This window comes from Dendropsophus ebraccatus, chromosome 14, assembly GCF_027789765.1.
Source record: "Dendropsophus ebraccatus isolate aDenEbr1 chromosome 14, aDenEbr1.pat, whole genome shotgun sequence".
Taxonomy (NCBI): domain Eukaryota; kingdom Metazoa; phylum Chordata; class Amphibia; order Anura; family Hylidae; genus Dendropsophus; species Dendropsophus ebraccatus.
This window is the reverse complement of record NC_091467.1, coordinates 21,125,366-21,150,494: the sequence shown is the minus strand read 5'-3', so window position 1 is coordinate 21,150,494 and position 25,129 is coordinate 21,125,366. Positions and strand designations below refer to the sequence as shown.

Sequence of the window (25,129 nt, the reverse complement as noted above, 5' to 3'; positions counted from 1 at the left end):
AACGATAATCGTTCTGTGTAATTGCAGGCAACGAACGGAAAATCATTTGTATGTCGTTGATCGTTGATTTTAGATCTGAACCTAAAATTATTGTTACTCGTTCGCTGTAATTCCCCATTCTTCGCTCAAGTTCTGCATCGTTCAGTGTAATTGCACATTGTTCATTGTTTAGTTGGGATCAGATGGAATAAACGATCATAGTAACAATCGCAATGACGATCGTAGTAACAATCATAACTAACAACCATCGTTCTATGTAATAAGGTGAACGAATTCAATTTAACGTTAAACAATCTTGTTTGCGATGGTTTATCGTTAGTCGTTAATCATCGCTCCATGTAATGGGATCCTTACTCTTACCACATTCCTTCAGGCTGGGCTCACACTACGTATATTTCAGTCAGTATTGTGGTCCTCATATTGCAACCAAAACCAGGAGTGGATTAAAAACACAGAAAGGATCTGTTCACACAATGTTGAAATTGAGTGGATGGACGCCATTTAATGGCAAATATTTGCTGTTTAAAACAACGGCTGTTGTATTGAAATAATGGCAGTTATTTACTGTTATATGGCGGCCATCCACTTAATTTCAACATTGTGTGAACAGATCCTTTCTGTGTTTTTAATCCACTCCTGGTTTTGGTTGCAATATAAGGACCACAATACTGACTGAAATTTACGTAGTGTGAACCCAGCCTTAGGCTGTAAATACACGGCTTTCTGCTACTCCTATCTCAGCGTGCATTTGTTCTTCATTTCCTCCTCCTTCCATCATCATCCTCCTTCTGGTCCTCTCTAACTTGATTTTCATTGATCAATTAATGCAATATTTAGTCTTTCTCTGTCTCTATTATGTTACACCTGGTTTTGTCACCCATGTCCTTTTTTTCCTATTAAAGGGTACTCAACTGGTTTCAGAAAGTTATAAAGATTTGTAATTCTATTTAAAAATCTCAAGTCTTCCAGTACTTATCAGCTGCGGTATGCCCTGCAGGAAGTGCTGTATTCTTTCCAGTCTGACACAGTGCTCTCTGCTGCCACCTCTGTCCGTGTCAGGAACTGTCCAGAGAAGGAGAGGTTTTCTAAGGGGATTTGCTGCTGCTCTGGACAGTTCCCGTCAGCTGATAAGTACTGGAAGACTTGACATTTTTTAAATAGAAGTAAATTACAAATCTTTATGACACCAGTTGATTTGAAATATTTTTTTTATTGGAGTACCCCTTTAACCTCTCTTTCTTATCTCCCTGACAGTTGGAGCTCTTCCTCTCTCAGTGGCTTCAGGTTATTGATGGCGAAACGGACATTGTCACTGTCACACAGTTCCAGACGGCCCCACCCATTCTGCAGGGACAGACGCGGAGTAAAGTTGATGCCATTTTACAGCAAGTTAGAGACTTAACTGGACGATTAACCGATGTCAAAATGCGCCATCTTTTCCTCATTTTAGTATCTCCACGGTTAGTGTGATCTGCTCTGTTATAATTTTTTGCTTGGGACTAGGGTAGTAGTGAGGAGATCGGCAAACTAGTGTACAGAGTTATACTAGCTGAGAACGGCTGTAACCTGTCTTCTGGTGCTGGTGCCCCGTGACGCTATGTCCTTTGCCACTACATGTGAATATAGGAGCACAATGGTTTGGTGAGTTCTCTTTATTTCTGTCGGACATTTTCGGCTGCCATCTAGAGACTGGGCACCTCTGAGTACATTTGATCCTGAGCCCTCCTGTCTGTTACTCCTTAGGGTAGGTTCACACTACGGAATCCGCGCGAATAAGTTCTGGTGGCTTCCGTCGCTTGTAGCTGTTCACGGTGGCGCGCCTGTTCACCCGTGCCATAGACACCATTCTATGCATAGGCGGATTTCGCTTTCTTTCAAAAGAACTGACATGTCTATTCTTTCAGTGGACAGTGGAATCGGCCCGGCCATAGAATGGTGTCTATGGAGCCGGCGTGTACGGGTACGAGCAAGGGAATCCGCCAGAACTTCTCCGCGCAGATTCTGTAGTGTGAACCTACTTTCATGGTGGATTATGGTGCAGTACCGACTTCTGTCTCTTATTGACTTGAGACAGTTTTATTTGTCTCCTCCATTACTGAATTAGCCTCCTTGTTGGACTGGTTGTATCATATCACCTGTGTTACAGATATGTTGATCGTGTAACAGACCTGTTAAGACAGCGCCTAAAGCAAGCGGAGCTTTTAGAGAGGAAAAGAGAGGCGTGGCTGGAGAGAGGAAAGTCAGCGCAGGAGGAGAGGGGGAGCCTGGAACCTAAGCTTTTGCTTCTTCAAGAGAAGAGTCGTGAACTTCAGAAGCAGGTGAGTGGTATGGACCAGCGGCTATGGGGGGGGATAGAGGCATAAAACATGGTAGGGAGGTGTAGATGGACATGCTCACAGCTGATTTCTGTATTCTGAATGAGGAAAGGTGAGAAAGCCGCTGCCAGACACTTCTGTGGCTTATATTTTTCAGGACAATGGGGCTTGTGGAATGGGGGGGGGGGGGGGGGGGGGGGAGATGGGGCTTGTGGAAATCCAGCATAGTATTTTCTCCTCTAACATCTTTTATTGAGAAAAATTTGGGATGATCCCATGCACATTAGTTTTTGTCATACCTGAAACTAATGTTTAGAGCTAGCTTTAGGGTAGCTTCACACACCGTATAGCAGCGGATTTTCTGCTGCGGATCCGCAGATTTGATCTAAATAACTGAACACAGTATCAAATCTGCTGCGGATCTGGTGTGTGTGAAGGCATCCTTAGGGTACAAACCCACTTGCCGGATCCGCAGCGACTTTCTAACTGCGAATTCGCAGCGAGACTCGCTGCGGATCCCTGCCCTGTTTACTCAATGGCAGACAAACTCGCAGCAGGGATGTACATGTACAGGGAGTTTGTCCGCAGCCTGCCCCGTTAACCCCCCGGCCGCTGGAGACTATACATCACCGGGTCCCCGCTCCTGCTTGCTTCGGCGGTTCCCGACACGTCCTGCTCGGCCAATCAGTGCAGCGCACTGATTGTCTGAGCAGGACTTGAAGACACCGGGAGCCCCGAAGCAAGCAGGAGCGGGGACCTGATGATGTGTAATCTACAGTGGCTGAGGGGTTAACGGGGCAGGCTGCGGACAAACTCGCAGCAGGGATGTACATCCCTGTTGTGAGTTTGTCTGCCATTGAGTAAACAGGGCCGGGATCCGCAGCGAGTCTCGCTGCAAATTCGCAGTGAGAAAGTCGCTGCGGATCCGGCAAGTGGGTTTGTACCCTTAGAGTGGGTTTAAAGGGGTCATCCAGGCTTAGAAAAAAAATCTGCTTTCTTCCAGAAACAGCACCCCTCCTGTCTTCAGTTTTATTGAGGGGTTTTGCAGCTCAGTTCCATTGAAGTGAATAGAGCTGAATTGTAATACCACACACAACTTGACGGGGTGATGCTGTTTTTGCAAGAAAGTAGCCATGCTTTTTTGTAAATCCTGGACAATCCCTTCAAGATAGAGGCTACTGTCTTATAGGCAGCCAGGTAATGGAACAGTTGCAGAACAAAGAACACATGATCTCTTTGGTTTTCTTACAGATTGAAGCAGATATATCTCGGAGATATAATAACCGCCCAGTGAAACTTATCGGCACTGGACTTTGAAAGTCATCATGTGACCTAGGACTCCGGTTTATACATTAAAACGTCATGTTTATAAAGTGTTGCAAACGTCTTCTGTCCTTTAAAGTGATATCATTTGCAAATGACAATGACACACTTCACCTTATGTCCGTAACCTGTATGCTTTTGGAGCGTTGTGCGGATGACACATTCTGTCTCCCTCCTCGCTTGTCTCCCTTAGTATCACAGTGCGCCATGCCCGCCTTTCTTCTCTTCCTGGCTCTCTAATTACATCCTATCAGAATGACGAGTGACCTGTCACTGCTCATTATTCTGGCTGCTTGTTATCTCCCTTCTTGAGGGGGGCGCTGCACCCTCCAGCTGGACACTGAGTGATGGCATCTATTAATCAGCGGGCGCACAGAGCCATACCTGTAAGCACATCGCGCAGCTCTGCCAGGGGGCGGGAAGTCATGCTTTGTCGAGTTCTGACTGGATGGGTTTACAAATGACGCTGCGGGATTTGGCTATGAAGGTGTTATGGGAGCCTCGGCTTGGATGTCTTTAATTGACATAGTGCACGAGTGGGATGCTTTGTAGGTTATGCCGTGGTAGGGTATGCTAACACTTGGCTGTTTTATTTCCGTGGACAGATTACTTTTGCAGAAATGTTGTGTGAACGTACATTAGCGCTAAAGGGATATAAGTTTAATTGGTCTAAAAAAATAATAATATACATTGATCAGATATGGCATTAAAGGAGTATTCCCCTCTGCTATGCACACGATAGGTGAAAAAGCTGATCATAGGGGGTTGACTACATGGACCCCCACCAATCAAAAGGGGGTTAAAGGTATTGCCTGTTTTTGCCCTTGTTCTTAGAGGTATACCTTTCAAGGCAAGTGCTTGTTGCAATCATCCATTACAACATCCGTCCCCCTATCACCTGTTCTGCTCCCCGACATTTCTTCCTTCGGCTCATCTTGGAAGCATATCATCAGAGGGAGGAAGTGAGTGTCGGGGAGCAGAACAGGTAAGACGTATTGGGGGAGATTTATCAAACATGGTGTAAAGTGAAACTGGCTCAGTTGCCCCTAGCAACCAATCAGATTCCACCTTTCATTTTCCAAAGAGTCTGTGATGAATGAAAGGTGGAATCTGATTGGTTGCTAGGGGCAACTGAGACAGTTTCACTTTACACCATGTTTGATAAATCTCCCCCATTGTGCCCAAACAACCTCTTTAAGCGACCTCCATGAATTTTGTTACTCCAGCATTTCCCCCATCAAATTAAGATCTGAGAAATATGGAGGCCAGATGAACATCTTAGGGGCCTATTCCACGGAGCGATAATCGGCCGAATCAGAGTGATAATCGGCCCGATTCGGCCGATTATCACTCTGTGGAATAGAGAGAACGATCAGCCGATGATCATGTCATCGGCTGATTGTTCATTTAGGTTCAGACCTAAAATCATCATTTGCCACCCGCCCACCGCTACGGTGGAATAGCGGTGCGCGGCGGCAACCGACGATTTCAGCAGCACCATACATTACCTGTCCGGGCTGCAGGTCTTCTCCTTCTTCCTCCCGGTCCCGCGCCGCAGCAGCTTCGGAGCGGGGCTGTCTGAACTGACAGACCGCTCAGCCAATCACTGGCCGCTGCGGTTCCAGACAGTGATTGGCTAAACGGTCTGTCAGTTCAGACAGCCCCGCTCCGAAGCTGCTGCGGCGCGGGATCGGGAGGAAGAAGGAGAAGACCTGCAGCCCGGACAGGTAATGTATGAAACAAGGGCTGCAAGGACGTCGGTAACGATGTCCCTGCAGCCCTCGCTTAACGATCATCGGGGCCGTTGAATATTCCCAGTAAACGAGCACCGATCTAGCTGATTGGCGCTCGTTTACATCGTTCATCGGGCCCTGCTCAGCCCGTGGAATGGGACCCTTACACTTATGTTTCTTATTCCTGAACAATGTTTACAGTGTGGCCAGGGTACTATGCTAATAAAAGACGACACTGCCATTAGGGAATACTGCTGCCATAAAGAGGGGGTAGGGCATGGTGTGTACAATTCTCAGGTATGTGGTACAGGATAAGACGCACATGATGTCAGGACCCAAGGTTTCACATCAGATATTGCCCAGAGCATCACACTGCTTCCTCTAGCTTGTCTTCTTCTCATACTGGTGCCATGTCTTTTACCAGTCAAGTTACGCACACCCGACCATCCACCTGATGTAAAAAGAAAACATATTTCATCAGACCAGGCCACTACTTTCTCTTGCCCCAAGGTCTAGTTCTGATGCCCATGTGCCTAAGGAAGGTGAAGTCGGCTATTCTAGCACACATTACATTTTGGCCTTTATAACTAGTAAAGATGAGCAGCACTCCCGAAAGTTCTTTATAACTAGAGATGAGCGAACTTACAGTAAGTTTACTGTAGTTTCACACACTCGGTATTTGAATCCCGCTGCCTGGAGAAGATGAATGCAGCATATGGTTTCCAGGCAGCCCTAGGGTTGCATCCATCTTCTCCGGGCAGTGGGATTCAGATGTCGAGCAAACCTGGACTTACTGTAAGATTGCTCATCTCTACTTGTTACGGTCGCTCAGATCTTTGCTCTTGGCCATTTTCCTGCTTCCGTTACATCAACATCAAGACCCGACTGTTTAGTCGCTCCTTATATCACCCACCACATGACAGGTGCCATTGTCTCCAGAATATCAATGTTATTCACTTCACCTGTCAGTGGTATTAATGGAGAAGTCCGGTGTCGCCCCCCTTTTTTTTTTTTTTTTTTTTCAAAAGAAAGGTGGTGACTGAACATAACAACTTGCACCTACCTCCCCAGCTTCAGCTGGGGTCCTCTGTCCTCCACTCCAGTTCACGGTCCCCCGGCCACTTTCTGGTCTGAGCGTGGACCCAGGTTATGACGTGTCAGCCAGCCAGTGGCCGTAGTGGGGTCTCGCCTCAGCCGCTGAGTTGTCATGACCTGAGTCGCCGCTCAGACCAGGAAGCAGCACGAGACCGGAGAAGAGGACAACAGACACCAGTGCTGGAGCCTGGGAGGTAAGTGCATGTTCTGTTCAGCCACCTCCTCCCCAGCTCTTTTGAAAAAAAATGTGTGACACCGGACTTCTTTAATGTCATGGCCGATCTGTGTAGGCTTTGTTTACACACGCCTACTTGATTTCCTCAATACCTAGAGAAGATATCTAACACATATAAAGTGTCATTCCTTTTTATATGGCTACGTGTGTGTCACTAAAGGCCCTTTTACACGGAACGATTATTTACCGATACAGCCGATAATCGGCCTGTGTAATGGAACATAACAATCAGCTGATTGTTGTAGCCGTTTGTCTTTCAACATGTTGAAAGACAAACGACATATAGCAGCAATCTGCTGCCGTCGCTCGAAGGAATAGGAGAGGTGGCAGCTGACCGCTACTATCAGCTATGGGCTGCCCGGATGATCTAGCGATCACCCAGGCAGCCCCCACGCACCTCTCGGCGACCCCCCCCCCCCCCCGGCTCTCACAAATACAATGGATTCTTAAAGGGAACCATTCACCCCGTGGCCCTGGCAGAAACTGAGATACAGTGACATAAAGGTCAATATACTTACCACATCGCTCCCGGTCCCGTCCCGGATCCCGTTGTTGACACAGAGAAATCTCTGATTCTTCTTCTCGCGCCCATTATGGTAGTGAGCTGAGATGAGTCCAACGTCCATAGGAAACGACGGACGAGTCCAACTTATTCATGAGGTCCTCTTCTGGTCGCCGCCCATCCACGCCTCCTGGAACTTGATTGACGTCTTCAGTCTTCAGTCTTTTGACGAATTCCCGCGCAGGCACCGTTGCGATGGTCTCGTCACCTCTTCTGCGCCTGCGCGGTAAACAGGATACGTGCTCGAGATAATCGGCGCACGCGCAGTAAACAGTGAAGCTGCGGAGCGGCGAGAAGAAGAATCTGCGATTTCTCTGTGTCAACAACGGGATCCGGGACGGGACCGAGAGCGATGTGGTAAGTATATTGAACTTTATGTCACTGTATGTCAGTTTCTGCCGGGGCCACGGGGTGAATGGTTCCCTTTAAGCCACTATTACACGGGGCAACTGTTCAGGTGCGGTTTGCAATTAAGCTCCATTCACTTCAATGGAACTGAGCAGTAAAACCCCACCCAAGCTGGAGGCAAGAGTGGGTCTGTCTCTGGAAGAAAGTGGCCATGTTTTTGTAGCGCTGTATAACCCCTTTAAGAATCCATTGTCTTTGTTGTCTTCCAGGAGTGATGGTGGTGAAAAGAAGAATTGAAGCCTATTCCTCTCCCTGGTACCTCTAGTGCAGACATTAGTGTAATATACAGACTAAAGCTTCATTCTATGGTAAATGATAGGATTGTACCATTTATATTCTGCAAATTGATAGACGTAACATTGTTATTCGAATACCAGAAAATATTCCCAACATTCCTAATGATTGTGTTCCCAAGATTTAGCATCTTGCTTTGTAAATGACCCCTATCCTATCCTGTATAGAGGGTCCACACATGCAATAATAGGGTCCCTTGTGAGCTTGTCATACATCTCCCAGGCTACATACTACATACATGCGCATTTATCACAGCAGCCTAAACACAAGTGGGATATATATCTCCTCATCTAAATAACCCTCTGAAATCACAAATTTTATAATTGCAGTTGTCCATATAGCCAAGCTTATTATATAGTGCCCTCTGCAGCCGTGACCTGTAAGATCAGCGCTCAGGGACTAAATTATACCAGAAACCCTAAAAAAAGACCTATATAATTCTTGAGTTTTCCCTTGAATTGCACTACTGCTTACTTGTAAAGAATTGGGTAGTTAGGACCTATGTGACTAGCTAAAACATCTATGTCTTCATTTACTATAAGTGTAAAAAAAAAAATGATGCAGCCGAAATGCGACAGAAAATCAGTTGCAGTTACATTCAGGTTACACGCAGCAACCGGATCGCATGCTGTAGCCCAGGGGTAGCGAACCTTGGCTCTCCAGCTGTTGCAAAACTACAACTCCCATTATGCCTTGACAGCCAAAGCTTTAGCTTTGGCTGTCCAGGCATGATGGGAGTTGTAGTTTTGCAACAGCTGGAGAGCCAAGGTTCCCTACCCCTGCTTTAGCCTTTACCAAGGCTATTTGCACAGTGATGGCCGTTGTTATGAAAGACGGCTGTCATTTGTACATAGTGTGAACCTAGCCTTATGCTGCGTTTACACGGAACAATTATCGTTTGAATTTTCGCAATAACTATTGCATTTGAGTGAGAATCGTTCTGTGTAAACACAGCAAAGGAGACGAGCGAGAAATCGTTCATTTTGATCTTTAAACATGTTCTCAAATCATCGTTCGCTAAAAATTCGCAGATCACTTTGCGTAAACAGTCTTTAAAAAATTCACCCTTTGTGAAAGATTGGCTTAAGCGATCTTAAAAACGATCACAATAAGGATTTTTCTTACGAATTTTCTCACGATTTTTCTAACGATATATTCGTCTAAACGCTGATCGTTATAAAAACCAAATCGTTGCTTCAAAATCATTAAACGATGGATTGGGCGAATTATCGCTTCGTGTAAACGCAGCATTAGACTGTCTAATTTAAGTTTACACCACCTTGGGCTGTGTTCACATAGAGCATTTGTGGCTGTAAAATGGCCATTTTACATGTTTAAATATTCAGTAACTGCATTAAAAAAAATAGATGTTTTTTTGAGGTTCAAAATACAGACCAAAAAACTGAGTGTGCACATAGCCTTAGGGCCCGTTCACACCATGGAATCAGAGACGAAATTCCGTGCGGAATCCCCCCACGGCGCCGAATCCTGCTTTGTATCTGTTTGAATGGTAGGGTGTGCGCACCTCCGGTCAAAGAATTGACATGTCTGCACGGAATTTCAGCTCCGATTTCATAGTGCTCTTACACTTAGACAGTGTTACGGCTGTGTTCACACATTGCGTCTTCTTTTGTTACTGTGTCAGTACAGTGCTGCAATAAAAACTGCAAGGTGTGTGAACACAGCCTTAGTAATTCTGGCCCAGTGACCCTTAACAATCAGTAAGGCATTATGGGTAAAGTCCTACTCTATAGAGTACATTATGCTGGTTATTAGCCACTAGCTTAGGTATCATGTAAATCTCCCAGTGCACGTGCTGTGTATGGGTCTCTCTCCTGCTTTGTATAGGACACCATCCCCCCACATGGCTTGCAGTTCTCCTCCCGGAGTCTGTTGTGTACCCAGCATCCCTCTGTTTCCTGGACTTTGTCACCTGTCAGTGGTGACAGTGTGTGCCCCCTCAGCACAGGACGCAGCGCCTCCTCAGCTGGCGCACACCACATAATTACCAATTAGGGCCCGGCCCATCTGCTCCTGGGTGACACTGGGTTTCCCTTCCCTTTAATTAAACGTCTGTTATGCTGCTCAATCAATTAGCTGAACAGCATCAGGCACTCACCAGAGACCCCTGGGCCGGGAGTGTGAGTCTATACGGACTGCCCAGACCGCCTCATTGTGCTGATATGCGTCATTCAGTCCTGTCGTCACATTGCTAATATAGTTATACTAGCCCCCTTTTATGCCAGCGTTTCTCTATTATATCACATATAGCTCTGCCTTCTATCTCAACAACCTAGTGAAGGTAAAGGTATCAGATAGCCTTCTTCATTAAAGGAAATACGATGTAGATGCTTAAAGGGGTTATCCAGCGCTACAAAAACATGGCCACTTTTCCCCCTACTGTTGTCTCCAGTTCAGGTGCAGTTTGCAATTAAGCTCCATTTACTTCAATGGAACTGAGTTTCAAAACCCCACCCAAACTGGAGACAACAGTAGGGGGAAAGTGGCCATGTTTTTGTAGCGCTAGATAACCCCTTTAAAGGGGTTATCCAGTGCTACAAAAACATGGCCACTTTCTTTCAGAGACAACATGACTCTTGTCTCCAGTTCAGCTGCAGTTTCCAATTAAGCTCCATTCACTTCAATAGAACTGAGCAGCAAAACCCTGCCCAAGCTGGAGACAAGAGTGGGGCTGTCTCTGGAAGAAAGTGGCCATGTTTTTGTAGCGCTGGATAACCCTTTTAATGCCAGGTGGATGCCGTGTATGTAAGCATTTGCTATGTTGTGTTTCATGTATATAGTTGGTTATTAAATGAACGTGGAAGAACATGATGTGCACCGAGTTTATAGTAAAGTTTGGGAGGCGAATATGGACTTAAGGCCCTAATACATAGGCCGATGTTTAGCACCAAGCTAGCTCCGACCTGTCAGATCAGCGCTCGCTTGCTCCTCGTTCCCTGCTTGCTGTCGGTGCTATTACACATGACAGCAAGTGGGGGGGAGCCCATAGGAGAGAGCAGTGGTCTGCTGCAGTCGCTCCTATTACACGGAGCGACGGTCTGCTGGCTATCGCAGCTATTGTTCTAGTTTTTTTCAACATGTTGAAAGACAAGGATCAGCCGACATCGTACGTTGCCTTTTAACAGGAGCTATTGCACCAAGAAATTATTGGCCTTAATGGTCGATAATCTACCAAATACAGCTGATAATCGCTTGGTGTCATAGGGCCTTTACAGTATATTAGGGAACCGTGAGAAATAATAAAAAAACTAAATGATAGCAAGAAAGCTGCAGAATCAGGCTTTTTATTTAATCTGCAGATAATGAATCCATAGCGATGTGGATTTTGCTCCAAATACACTCCTTTGTTTCAGGAGAGATAAGCCACAGCCCTCCACAGCTCTCCCTGCTTCTCACCCCTCCCCTCCCCATAGAGAATTCAAGAATGCTTGACCATGCGTTGCTTTGTGTGGGGAGGAGGGGCGGCAGGCAGGAGAGATCACTAACGGCCAGATGATCGTTTGGCCATCAGTTATTGAAAGTATTAAAAACAAATGATCTGAACGTGGATGGAAGAGTATGTTACTATACCCTAAACCGAATGGTTTCATTAGTTTCTATATATGAGGCACATGCTGATTTGAAATACATGGGGTGGTTATAGTCCTTGTACACCAGTTTTCTACTGTACAAAAGTTGCACCTTTTTATGTCAGCTGTCTGCATAAAAACTTGAATCTTTTTATTTATTTTTTTTTTGCCTACAATTTATCTGAGAAATGGGAGGGGGCTTAGTTGAGGGACATAGCCTCCCAGTGGTTTGAATGCAGGGATGGGGAAACTTCGGCCCTCCAGCTGTTGCAAAACTACAATTTAATTTGGCTGTCGCTTTGGCTCTCCGGGCGTGATGGGAATTGTAGTTTTGCAACAGCTGGAAGGCTGGAGATTCCCCATCCCTGATCTAAGGCATTAAATGACTTACTTTCTTTTTTTTTTGTAATATGTAAAAGCAATACTTTTCATAGGGTGCAAAAACTTAATATGAACAGGACCTTAAAAGGGAGGGGGGAGTTAAAACAACCAGCCTATTATAAATTACCTTCTTCTCTTTAAAACAGTAGCACCCGTTGCCTTCAGTTCCTGTCTGACAGATCACTGGTCGGGCTGGAGTCCATGACATGTAAGTCATTTTTAGAGGATCTGCCATTGTCTTGGAAGGCTAAAAATGCAATTGTAAAATAATATGAAAATATTCAAAAGTCACTAAATAATACCCCAAAACAATATAGAATCCTTTGCAATAAGTGTAAAAACTTAGTATTATTAACAAATGACATATACCCAGATGCCTTGCTATTAGAGATGAGTGAACCTCAAGCATGCTCGAGTCCATCCGAACCCGAACGTTCGGCATTTGATTAGCGGGGGCTGCTGAAGTTGGATCAAGCTCTAAGGTTGTCTGGAAAACATGGATACAGCCAATGACTATATCCATGCTTTCCACATAGCCTTACGGCTTTATCCAACTTCAGCAGCCACCGCTAATCAAATGCCGAACGATCGGGTTCGGATGGACTTGAGCATGCTCCAGGTTCGCTCATCTCTACTTGCTATATGAAGAATGGAAGTTCTCCGTGTGAGATCAGGTGGTACATGAGGAAAGGAATATAATCCCAGCATACGATTCAATGGAAAATCCCGGCACTCACCAATTGCTTAATCTTTATTCGGTATCCATAACCATACAAGTGTGAACATACAGCAGAAGGCGTTTCGGCAACCGCCTTTGTCGGCTGCCATTTGACAAAACGCGTTCTGTTGTGTGTTCACACTTGTACGGTTACGGATACCGAATACTGTTTGAAAATGATGCAATTGGTGAGTGCCGGGATCTTCCATTGAATTGCTATATGAAGACACATGAGTGCCTGGGGAGGCTGAGGATGCTCAGAGATATTCTACAGCCCTTGTAGATCTGGATGTCCGCATGCTTTGTTGTAGTATAGCAGTAATTTTTATTATTTAGGTTGTGTTCACACTGCAGTTACAGGCTTGAAGCCCCCAAAGACAGGTCGGTCACATTTGATGGTAAGGTGATAAACTTGCCATAAAAATGATGGAACTCTGACAAACCCATCTACAATTATTGGGGGGGGGGTCCGTCGGCCGTTATTGACGTTCATCTTGGGAAACATAGAAACAAAGTGTCGGCACCTTATACTAGATATTGATTGTATTGGTGGTTTGGTAGGCTGTTTCTTAGTCCTCCGGTATATGATGGCACTGCTGTTGCTGGCACTTGTGTTCAGTTCTCACGTTGATCATTTGCAGTCTCCATGAAACCAAAGCAGCATCTAAAGCCGTGACAAGGCTGTCAGCGCTGCCTCCTGACCCGGGCTGACAGCTGGCACCTCTCCTATTGGGGGATTGTTGCTGTGTCAATCACTGCGACGTGTAGGGAACAATGAAAGTGTCAAAGAACAAAACTGAGCTGCAGACTGAATGCGAAACCTCCCTGTCCCTTCCACCCCCCTCAATTGACTGAGTCTGCTACACTGTCTATCTTATGTTCATGTATATCCCAGAGTATATTGTACATGGGGAGGGGTCCAGTACTCTAAGTTACAGAGAATTGCTGAAAGATTACGTAATGGTTAATATGTAGAGATGAGCGAACCGGGTTCGGGTTCGAGTCGATCCGAACCCGAACGTTCGGTATTTGATTAGCTGGGGCTGCTGAACTTGGATAAAGCTCTAAGGTTGTCTGGAAAACATGGATACAGCCAATGACTATATCCATGTTTCCACATAGCCTTAGGGCTTTATCCAACTTCAGCAGCCACCGCTAATCAAATGCCGAAAGTTCGGGTTCGGATGGACTTGAGCATGCTCCAGGTTCCCTCATCTCTATTAAAATGTGAATAGACAAAAAATAATGTACAGGAATAGGGTGATCGGAGCGTAAGATGTGTCTGTTGTATTGGATTAGATGAATACTAGAGATGTGTAGAGAAGTCCCATCATTTGGCGTTTGAATACCGGCGGTTACTCTTGTAACTTGTGTGCATCAATGGGATGTAACATGAAAACTTAAAGGGGTTATCCAGCGCTACATGGCCACTTTCCCCCCACTCTTGTCTCCAGTTCAGGTCTGGTTTGCAATTAAGCTCCATTTACTTCAATGGAACTGAGTTTCAAAACCCCACCCAATCTGGAGACAAGAGAGGGGGGAAAGTGGCCATGTTTTTGTAGCGCTGGATAACCCCTTTAAACCATTGTCACATTTTCTCACCAATATCTGATCTCGGATGATTATCTATCAACTTACACCATTGGCTAAGGGCCCTATTACACGGAGTGATATTCTGCCGGATCAGGCCGATTCTGCAGATTATCGCTCCGTGTAATAAAGACAACGATCAGCTGATGACGGTGATCGTGTCTTTTGGTTTTGGCAGAAGAGAGAACACCGGGGAGCATGGGGAGGTAACATATATCTACTTTATTATTTACTATATAAAGGGCTGCACAGACAATACTAAGACACAGCCCTTGCTGCACGATTATTGAGCCGTGTAATAGGCTCAGGAAGCGAGCGCTGATCTAGCAGATCGGCGCTCATTTACATTAGTGATCAGGCCGTGTAATACGCCCCTTAGGCTATGTTCCCACACAGTATTTTTACTCAGTATTTGGGTCAGTATTTTGCATTCAAAACCAGGAGTGGATTGAAAACACAGAAATGCTATGCTCTCTGTTGAAATTGAGTGGATGGCCTCTCAAATTTCAAGTCTTCCAATACTTATGAGTTGCTGTATGTCCTGCAGGAAGTGGTATTCTTTCCAGTCTGGAGAGGAGAGGTTTTCTATGGGGATTTGCTGCTGCTCTGGACAGTACCTGACATGGACAGAGGTGGCAGCAGAGAGCCCTGTGTCAGACTGGAGAGAATACACCCCTTCCTGCAGGACATACAGAAGCTGATAAGTACTGGAAGACTGGAGACTTTTTTAATAGAAGCAAATTACAAATATCTGGCCCTTGCTGGGACCAGTTGATTTGAAAGAAAAAAAAATTTGGTGAGCTACCCCTTTAACTAAAAGTATAACTACACTGCCCAAAAAATAAACGGAACACTTATGCTACGTTTACACGGAACAATAATTCGCCCAATCGTACGATTAACGACTTCGAAGTAACGATTTTTCTTTTATAACAATCAGCGTTTAGATGGAACGATATATCGTACGGAAAATTCGTTTTGCGATCGTTTAATCCTATCTTGCACATAGGTGAAATAGGTGAACGACTGTTTAAACAGAACGATCTGCGAATTTTTTGCGAACGACGATTTAAGAACATGTTCAAAGATCAAAATTAACGATTTCTCGCTCGTCGTTCGATCGTTCGTTGCGTTTACAAGTACAATTATCGTTCGAATTTGATCATTATCGTGCAAATTCGCACGATAATCGTTCCGTGTAAACGCAGCATTAAACAACACAATATAACTACAAGTAATGCTTGGTTTACACGAAACGATAATTGCCCGATCGTACGATTAACGATGTCGGAGTAACGTTTTTTTTTTCATAACGATCAGCGTTTAGATGGAACGATATATCGTCCGAAAAAATCGTTTTAAGATCGCACGCCCTCAGCCCGGCCCACCCGCAGCCCGGCCCCCCGCTCATCTGCAGCCCGGCCCCATGGTCAGCCGCAGCCCCCTGCACCGGCTCGATCGCCGCCGCCCTGATCGTCGCTGGTCTACTGCTAACGTCTTGGTGCCAGATAATAATGAAAATCTTCAGAGATCATCATTGTGCCAATGCCTCTAAAGGTCTGAGTTATTATGGCAGTAGAAGGGGGACTTAGACAACATTAGTTGGTTTTAAAGTTATGGCTATTGGTTGCCTTCAGTGATAACAATTGAACATAAAATAAAGTGTACCTGCCCCTTTAAAAAGACTTTTGCCATGTCCTAGGGACATATTAAGCATTTTCTGTTGGGTCTATAGGGGGAGATTTATCAAACATGGTGTAAAGTGAAACTGGCTCAGTTGCCCCTAGCAACCAATCAGATTCCACCTTTCATTCCTCACAGACTCTTTGGAAAATGAAAGGTGGAATCTGATTGGTTGCTAGGGGCAACTGAGCCAGTTTCACTTTACACCATGTTTTATAAATCTCCCCCTATGTGTTCATGGGATGTATGCGGGCTAATATGAATATGACAGTAAATTGTATATGAAGCCAAAAGCATACGGAGATATAGTAATGTCCACACATCTGTATACAAAATGAAGCTGTAATAAAGCAGTATGCATAACAATCATGAAGCATAAGGGTATGCAGTAAACTATGTTATTTAACAGCACATACATATCCCTTGTATAAGGTAGACAGCAATTACAATGAGACGCTTCTGGAACCTTCTCCAAATGGAGACGTTTCAAATGCAAATATGTGCAGAAGGGAGGGGTGATGTCTCCCATACACAGCGGGCGCCCAGTTAGCCTTTCCCCATTGTAGTTAGCCTCTATCCAGTGTAAAATGACTTCTAATATATAATAATATACAGTAATTGGCTGCCCTGTAATATACAATGATAGCTATATAAATCATAGCATGCCTATATACATAAATGCATATGTAGTAAAATCATCCAGAGATAGATATGTAGTGATATATACTTCGAGAAAGACTATACAGATTTTTTATTTTAAGAGTATGTTCACATGTACTGAATATGCTGCAGGTTTTGTGGTGTGTAAATCAATATAAATAATTGGACTCGGAATAAAATCTGCAGCATATACAGTTAGTGTGAATATACCCTGTGTGCGGCAGATTTTCTACAGTGTGTGATCATACCTTAAAGGGGTTATCCAGGCTTAGATAGACATGTCCAGGAACAGCACCACTCTGGTTTGCAGCAGCTCATTGCCATTGAAGGGAACAGAGCTGTATTGTAATACCACTCATAACCTGAGAATAGGTGTAGCGCTATTTTTGTAAGAAAGCAGCCATGAACAGATAAAAACAGCACATGCTGTGCAGAATTTTTCAAATAAAAAAAAAATTGCTCAGATAGGTAATAAAGATAAAAAAGTAATACTTACCTTCCTCTGCCACCGCTGCTATCTGATATGGGCTGCCTGGATGATCTAGCGATCACCTGGGCAGCTTCCCGCAGCCCCCTCTGCACTCACATACTCGCTGACGACGTGTGTAAAAGCTACGGCAGCAGCGAGCGGGGAACGAGCGCTGACAGCGCTCATTTGCTCCTCTTAGTCGCCCAGTGTAATAGGGGCTTTAGCCATTCACCACTGTGGCTACTGACAGGTGGAGTGGTCGATGCCTTGTGCTGACCCTGATCCCACAAGTGCTGTGTGTGGACTCCATGACTGCAGCAGTAGTGAGGGAGCGAGGAAGGTTAGTATTGCAAAGTCTCTCAGGGTGTACAGAACATAGAAACATAGAAGATTGTCAGCAGAAAAAGACCACTGGTCCATCTAGTCTGTCCTGTTAGTATTTCCATTCTTATTATCTAGGGATATATATACAGTATGTTTATCCCAGACAGGTTTACATTCTGTTATTGTAGATTTACCAACCACATCTGCTGGAATTTTGTTCCAAGCATCTACTACTCTTTCAGTATAGTAATATTTTCTTATGTTGTTTCTGATCTTTTCCCCAACTAACCTTTCACTGTGTCCTCATGTTCTTCCTGTTGTTTTTTTCCCTAAAAACATTTCTCTCCTGAACCTCATTTAGTCATTTAACATGTGTAAAAGTTTCAAGCATGCCCCCCTTCCCCTTCCCATCTTTTCTTCAAACAAATAAAAATCCTTATATTAGAATCCTTAAAATCCATGGCATTTTGGTCAATATATTATTCAGTCATTTTTAGGCAAAAATCAGTCAACCGACACAGAGAAAAAAAATGTAATACAAAGATTTGCACCCTTTTTGTTTTTGCAACCCGTGGATGGAAAAACGGATACATTTGTGTGCATCCATTTTGTCCATCCTGTTTTTCCATTGAATTCCATTACGAAAAAAGGAAAAAAAAATGGATCAAAACACATCCGTCTGCTTAAAGATAAAAACAAATATTATTATTATTATTATTATTATTATTATTATTATTATTATTATTATTATTATTATGTCAATGGAAAAAGGGGCCAAACAGATGCACACAGATGTATCCGTTTTGTACTTTTTTTTTTTTTTTTTCAGAAACAGATGAAAAAAACTGATTGCAAAAATGTAGTGTGAACCTAGCCTTAGTTTTGGACCCACTCTTGGCTTTGGTAAAAGTACTGACCAAAATAAAGATTAAGATATGATGTGTATATTCAGCTCTGTAATGGATGGAACTGAAATGTAAATATGCATTCTTATTCTCCTCGTAGTCACCAGCCCTGCTGGGACTTTTCTTTGGCCCGACATGCAGTATACAATGCACAGGTCATGGTGTTCAATGTATTAGCCCGTCCCAGTCTCTGACATAGTCACACACTGCAGCCAATCACACAATAGCACTATGACATCACAGACCAATCCACCCAATGAGGGGGCAGGGTTATAATTATACTGGGTGGGATCTAGAAGGGGAAGGGGGGCCTGGGTTACAGAGATCATAGTGAGGATTGTAGCATGGGAATCAGCAAAAGAAAGTAATGTAACAAACAGCTGATCCTACTATAGCGTTGCACAGGATGATATTATGCTGCGTTTACACGAAACGATAATTGGCCCGATCGTACGATTAACGATGTTGGAGTAACGTTTTTTTTTATAACGATCAGCGTTTAGACGGTATGATATCGTATGGAAAATTCGTTTTGCATTTATTTTGCGATCGCTTAAGCCTATCTCACACATTGGTTAAATCGGCGAACGACTGTTCACACGAAACGATCTGCGAATTTTTTGCGAAGGATCAACGACGATTTGAGAACATGTTCAAAGATCAAAATGAACGATTTCTCGCTCGTCGTTTGATCGTTCGCTGCGTTTACATGTACGATTATCGTTCGAATTCGATCGTTAGAGGGCAAATTCACATAATAATCGTTACGTGTAAACGCAGCATTAGACGCTGCAATTTAGGAAAGGAGAATTCTTTAAAAAGTTGAAATATTAAGATGACATTACATGTATAAAACTGCATAATAGGACGTCACCTTATAATATACTTATGGGAACAAAAGATGGTCTGCTGGGAAACCAACAAGAACAAAGCTACAAATAATAAGAGTCCCCTCCCCCACAGTAAATAAATACATAAATTCCACTTTGTCTTTAAGTTTAAAGGGGTACTCCAATGAAACTTTTTTTTTTTTCAATTACAATTACAATTCAGCTCCATACACTTCAATGGAACCGAGCTACAAAACCCACACTCAAACTGAGGACAGGAGAGGTGCTGAGAGGAAGCAGTCATGTTGCATTAAGCTTGGACAACCCCTTTAAGACATGTAAAAAATATATATATAAGTGACAATGCCAATTTAAAGTAATTAAAAATCCCCTCTAAAATATATTCCTACATGACACAAGCTTTCAAGATCTTAAGATTTATAGTTATACTTTAAGTGCATTTAAATATAGTCACCAAGTGTTTCCTACATTGACAGCTTCTTCATGGTTAGAAAGAGGTATTTTAGTTGGCTCTATGCTGGAGTTATATGGAATGGTAATGTTTCGCCCCCTGGTGGACACATAGCTTTTGACTTATACATTTCTGAACTCGGATAATGTTGTGATATCCCAGGGACTGTATATAATACGCAGTCTGTAAGACAAAATGTGAATGGGAGCTTAGAGATTAGAACGAGTATGATAAAAAATAAAAAAAAATACTAAAAACTAAAGAGCTCAGCAGTGCTAAATCTCAGCTAGGGGTGTGCTGGCTTAGAAATTAAACATGAGGTTGCAAAAAAATTTGTACAATGAATCGTTCACCTAAGCACTTCACTCCCAGCTTGCTGCGAATTGCTGGAGACGGGCTCCATAGACTTATAATGGAGCCCATCTCCCGCATAGAACAATTTATTGGGGTCTGAACACCCACCTTGACGTGTAGGTAGGTATAAGGATCAATATTGTTTGAGAGCAGGATAGGTTTAATGTCTATAAGCATGGTGGTCTACAATGTTAAAAAAGTAGTTGTGCAGGAAGAGAACATTTTCACAGTCATAGGAAACAGTAGAGAGTAGCAGGAACAGAGTAATAGCAGAGTAGGTTAGTTTGGTTTATTACTTATGTTTAAAGTGCTCACGGCCAGATATAAAAATGTGTCTGTCCCTGGAAAAAACCTTTAAAGGTGCCTTCACACCTACTGGATCCACAGCGGATCTCACTTCTGTGGATTCGAAGCGAGAACCGCTGCGGATCCTGTACCATTCACCCCTATGATAGCACATATTCGCAGCCGGATTAACATCCCGCTGTGAATATGTGCTTTAACCCCTCGCTGTCCGCAGCCCCACCGCCGCATTAGCCCATCCTCGGCCGCATCCCCCATCTCCGGCCGCATCTCCCCATCCCCTGCCGCATCCAGCAGCCCGCATCCCCTATCCCCAGCCGCATCCTGCAGCCTGCCGCCAAGAGCATAAAGTACCTGCTCGGCGGCGCGGCTGCAGTGAGGCTCCCGGCGGGCTGCAGGATGCGGCCGGGGATGCGGGCTGCTGGATACGGAGGGGGATGGGGGGATGCGGCCGAGGATGGGCTAATGCAGTGGCAGGGCTGCGGACAGCGAGAGGTTAAAGCACATATTTACAGCGGGATGTTAATCCCGCTGCGAATATGTGCTATCATAGGGGTGAATGGTACCGGATCCGCAGCGGTTCTCGCTTCGAATCCGCAGAAGTGAGATCCGCTGTGGATCCGGTAGGTATGAAGGCACCCTAAAGGGGTTATCCGGTTAACAAAAACATTATTCTAAACAACCCCCCTACATCTAATATACATGTATAACCTATGTTGCACCCTTTTCCTGTTTTTTTTCTCTTACTTGCCCACTCTGGACATCTAAAATCGTCATCTCTGTGTCCCTTCTGACAAAGCAATGCTGCTGCCTCTTTCTCCGTCCCTTTGTAGACACAGGACATGTGATCTCCTCTCTGGGGGCTGGGTTAGCTATTGACTTGGTAACCTGACCCCTAGGAGTAGTAGTGGATTATAATAGGTCAGTTTCTGGTGGTAGCCCGGGGGCCCTGAGCTCCTGGGGGGCCCATGGCCAGTGGTGTATTGTCCATGGCTACAGTTCTGCCATGATTTGCAAATACTCGCTGCTTTTTTACCTCGATTTTGCATAAATCAGGGCATCATGACATTATTTACTCTTTACTATGAACACAACGCTAGTACTGCCATAGTTACAGTAGGCTGGAGGGGCCCAGGCCTGGTGAACAGCCCGGGGCCTATGGGTTTCTGAGCCTAGGTTTCTGTAATATAAAACGTTATAGTTCTATCTCTGCTTGCTGTCAGTGAATGCAGGCATATGTACCTGTCTTTGTGTCTCTGCTCTGTATATTGTAAGTGTTATGGATGTTCTTAGAGTCCCCCCCCCAGATGCCTGTTATGCAGCACATAGCTACACCAAGCACTGGTCAGCTCTGCTACATCATCAGCTAGTATGGAATACATATTGGGGGTATGTGATGCAAAATCAGTAACAAAAACAGCCCTGTGTTTACTGTGCAATAGTAATGACAGCAGTAGACAGGAAAGAAAGCTAAGGGAGCGAGTATGCAATTGGATCAATCAGGGAGATGCATGATGGGAAATGTAGTTTCCTGGCTGGCGCCATCTTGGATATGTGTTGGCTTTTGGAAGAACTTGCAATTCAGGAATGGCAGCAGCTAGAAAGACAGGAGACGGCTCAAAATACTCAGGGAGACTTGCTGACTAATTCTGGCTAGATGTTTGGGAGCATTTAATTTTTTTTTCTTAGGTGGATATCCCCTTTAGGCTGGGTTCACACTATGTATATTTGAGGCTGTATTTGTGAGGCTGTATAGCAACCAAAACCAGGAGTGGATTGAAAACACAGAAAGGCTATGTTCACATAATGTTGTAATTGAGTGGATGGCCGTCATTTAATGGCAAATTTTTGCTGTTATTTTAAAACAACGGCTGTTATATTGAAATAATGGCAGTTATTAACCGTTATATGACGGCCATCCACTCAATTTCAACATTGTGTGAACAGAGCCTTTCTGTGTTTTCAATCCACTCCTGGTTTTGGTTGCTATGAGGACCTGACTTGAGGACCAAATACTGCCTGAAGTATACAGTGTGTGAACCCAGCCTTAAGGAGTAATGTCAAAATCCCTGGTGGTTCGTTATTGTGAATGGGTTATCTATACCTGGTAGCTATTGTTTGACTTCTCAGAGTCCCACAATGTTTGTACCTTACAGGAAGCTAAAGAGCGATGTGCTGTATATCCAGCTTCCTTTATTACATTGGTGATTGGTAGGACTCTGTTACTGTGATTGAAGCGGGGCTCTCTCAAAGATAGAGCCCACTAAACAGGGGTGAGCAGTTGGGAGGCATCCCTTTTTGAGGGACCTTACAAAGAGTGCTTAGAACTAGCGATCAGCGAACATCCCGGTTCAGATCCCGAACACGAACATAAAAAAAATGATCATGATCACATTCACGAACAACTAACGAACATACAGTAGAAGTGGACATTTTGATATACGTGTTTATTTGCATTCATCCACGTACAGATTGTGTACGTTTCGGTCTAGAGTTACACACATGCGTACAGATTATCAAGCACGTTTGCAAGTTCGAATATGTTCGAAACTGATCATTATTACCATTCCGAACATCAAACAAATTGTTTGTGATCAGCAAACACTAACAATTAGCGTCATGTTCGTACGAACATATAAACATTTACAAAGATGTTCGCTCATCACTACTTAGAACACCTAAATATGGCTAACTTGTGCTCATTGCTCTTTGATCACACAAGATGTTACAAGATTTCTATAGAACTAAAACTATTTGAGAATGACTGTTCTGACACATTGGATCACACACATTATGTGTAGAGATGAGCGAACCTGGAGCATGCTCGAGTCGATCTGAACCCGAACTTTCGTCATTTGATTAGTGGTGGCTGCTGAAGTTGGATAAAGCCCTAAGGCTATTTGGAAAACATGGATATAGTCATTGGCTGTATCCATGTTTTCCAGACAACCTTAGAGCTTTATCCAAGTTCAGCAGCCCCAGCTAATCAAATACCGAACGTTCGGGTTCGGTTCGACTCCAACCCGAACCCAGTTCGCTCATCTCTAATTATGTGTGATCCAGTGATTGTGTTTGTATGACCCAAAGCATCTGCACATATGTAGCCTAAGTCTATATTAGCTATAGTATGGTGTTCTTACCATAATGGCAAATAATAGGCTGTAATTAACCTGGGACTCTGTCTGACATTGCAGTTCTGCACCATCCATGTTATTAGGGTTAACCTGCAGTATCAGACATAGCCAGTGGAGAAGAGTGTCGCTGTAACTGGAAACAATTATATAACCTCTAGTACAGGGGACCTCAACTGGCGGACTGCTATCCAAACGTGGACCGCGGAGACCAGCTGTCCAGACCACTGCTGGTATACAGGTATACTGAGCTGCGCTCTGCACAGTAACTATGAGCGCCCGTAACGAGCGCTCATAGTTGCCGTGCAGCAGCACTGTCAGTCACCCCTCACTGGCCGCAGCGGTCACAAGAGGCCGCTCTATGCCTCTGGTGCCAGCGCTTGAGTGATGTCACTGGAGTGCCGGCGCCAGGACAAGGGGAGAGCGGCCTCTTGTGACCGCTGCAGTGCAGCCACAAGAGGGAAGAGAAGAGGAGACATCGGACCCAGGTGAGCATAAGTGTTTGTTTGTTTTCTTTATGTTATATGCTAGATGGGAGGGGGAGCACAGGAAATCTATATAATTAAGGGAGCAGACAGCAGGGGTCTATACTACTGGGGGAGCGCACGGGGGGCTATATGCTACTGGCAGAGTACACAGGGGTGCTATATACTACTGGGGGAGTGCACAGGGGGCTTTATACTACTGGGGAAGTGCACAGGGGGGCTATATACTACTGGGGAGCACACAAAGGTCTATATACTACTGGGGGAGCAACAGGTGGGCTATATACTACTGGGGGAGCACACAGGGGGGATATAGACTACTGGGGGAGCGCATGGGGACTATATAATACTGGGGGAGCAACAGGGGGCTGTTTGTACCTAATTTCAAAGGGCCGGTGAGAGAGAAAAAATGCCAGTTTTCCCACTAATAAGCATCAATTCTGTATGTAAATAGTCAACAACATTTGTGTACATCTTGTACATATCTAACCCTTTCATGTCCAGGGGCGGGCTGGGCCGGGGGGCAGGAGGGCATGTGCCCCCCGGGCCGGTCTCCCCCACCAATGAGTGGGCCGCGACCCGCGGCCGACTCTCTGCAGTAATTGAGACTGAAAGAATAGCGCGGCCGGCCGCCGCGCTATTCCCTCAGTCTCTTCCGGGCCGCCTGATCCCCCCAGGAGCCACAGACGTGCTGTACGCAGGCACGTCTGCAGGCACCTACATCAGGTCCCCAGCGGTGACGTCACTTCCCTGACACGCCGCTGAGGACCTGATAGGAAAGGGAGAGGAGAGGAGCCGCCGCGCTGCAGCAGCAGGGAGAAGCTGCTGCACACTGAAGATCCGGCCCGAGGAGAGGTGAGTTGTTTTTCTTTTTTTCTAAACCCATTAACATGTGGCCACACCGGGGGGGGGATGCACAGGGGGCTATTCTATGAGGGGGGATGCACAAGGTGGCTATTCTATATGGGAGGATGCGCAGGGGGGCTATTCTATGAGGGGGAATGCACAGGGGGCTATTCTATGAGGGGGGTGCACAGGGGGCTATTTTATATTGGGGGATGCACAGGGGGGCTATTCTATGAGGGGGGATGCACAAGGTGGCTATTCTATATGGGAGGATGCGCAGGGGGGCTATTCTATGAGGGGGAATGCACAGGGGGCTATTCTATGAGGGGGGGGATGCACAGGGGGGCTATTCTATATTGGAGGATGCACAGGGGGGCTATTTTATGAGGGGGGATGCACAGGGGGGCTATTCTATAAGGGGGG

The 25,129-nt window shown here is 44.9% G+C and overlaps 1 protein-coding gene and 1 long non-coding RNA gene across 5 annotated transcripts in view; one reads left to right on the top strand and one right to left on the bottom strand.

Annotated features, from left to right (window-relative positions):
• CDK5RAP3 (CDK5 regulatory subunit associated protein 3) overlaps nucleotides 1-3,688 on the top strand; it is a 30,105-nt gene extending 26,417 nt beyond the window's left edge. For all 4 annotated transcript variants that reach the window (XM_069953249.1, XM_069953251.1, XM_069953250.1 and 1 more), the window contains 3 exons: nucleotides 1,255-1,460; nucleotides 2,147-2,318; nucleotides 3,567-3,688. In XM_069953249.1, the coding sequence (XP_069809350.1) occupies nucleotides 1,255-1,460; nucleotides 2,147-2,318; nucleotides 3,567-3,632 (444 nt within the window). In that variant the 3' untranslated portion in view covers nucleotides 3,633-3,688. The remainder of the gene's footprint in view (nucleotides 1-1,254; nucleotides 1,461-2,146; nucleotides 2,319-3,566) is intronic.
• A 1,646-nt stretch (nucleotides 3,689-5,334) lies between these two features.
• LOC138772624 (uncharacterized) lies at nucleotides 5,335-16,002 on the bottom strand. Its single transcript, XR_011359788.1, has 3 exons — nucleotides 15,913-16,002; nucleotides 12,064-12,183; nucleotides 5,335-5,822 (listed from the first exon to the last, which is right to left on the bottom strand). It is a non-coding gene; the product is annotated as an uncharacterized lncRNA (long non-coding RNA).
• Nucleotides 16,003-25,129: the final 9,127 nt, after the last annotated feature.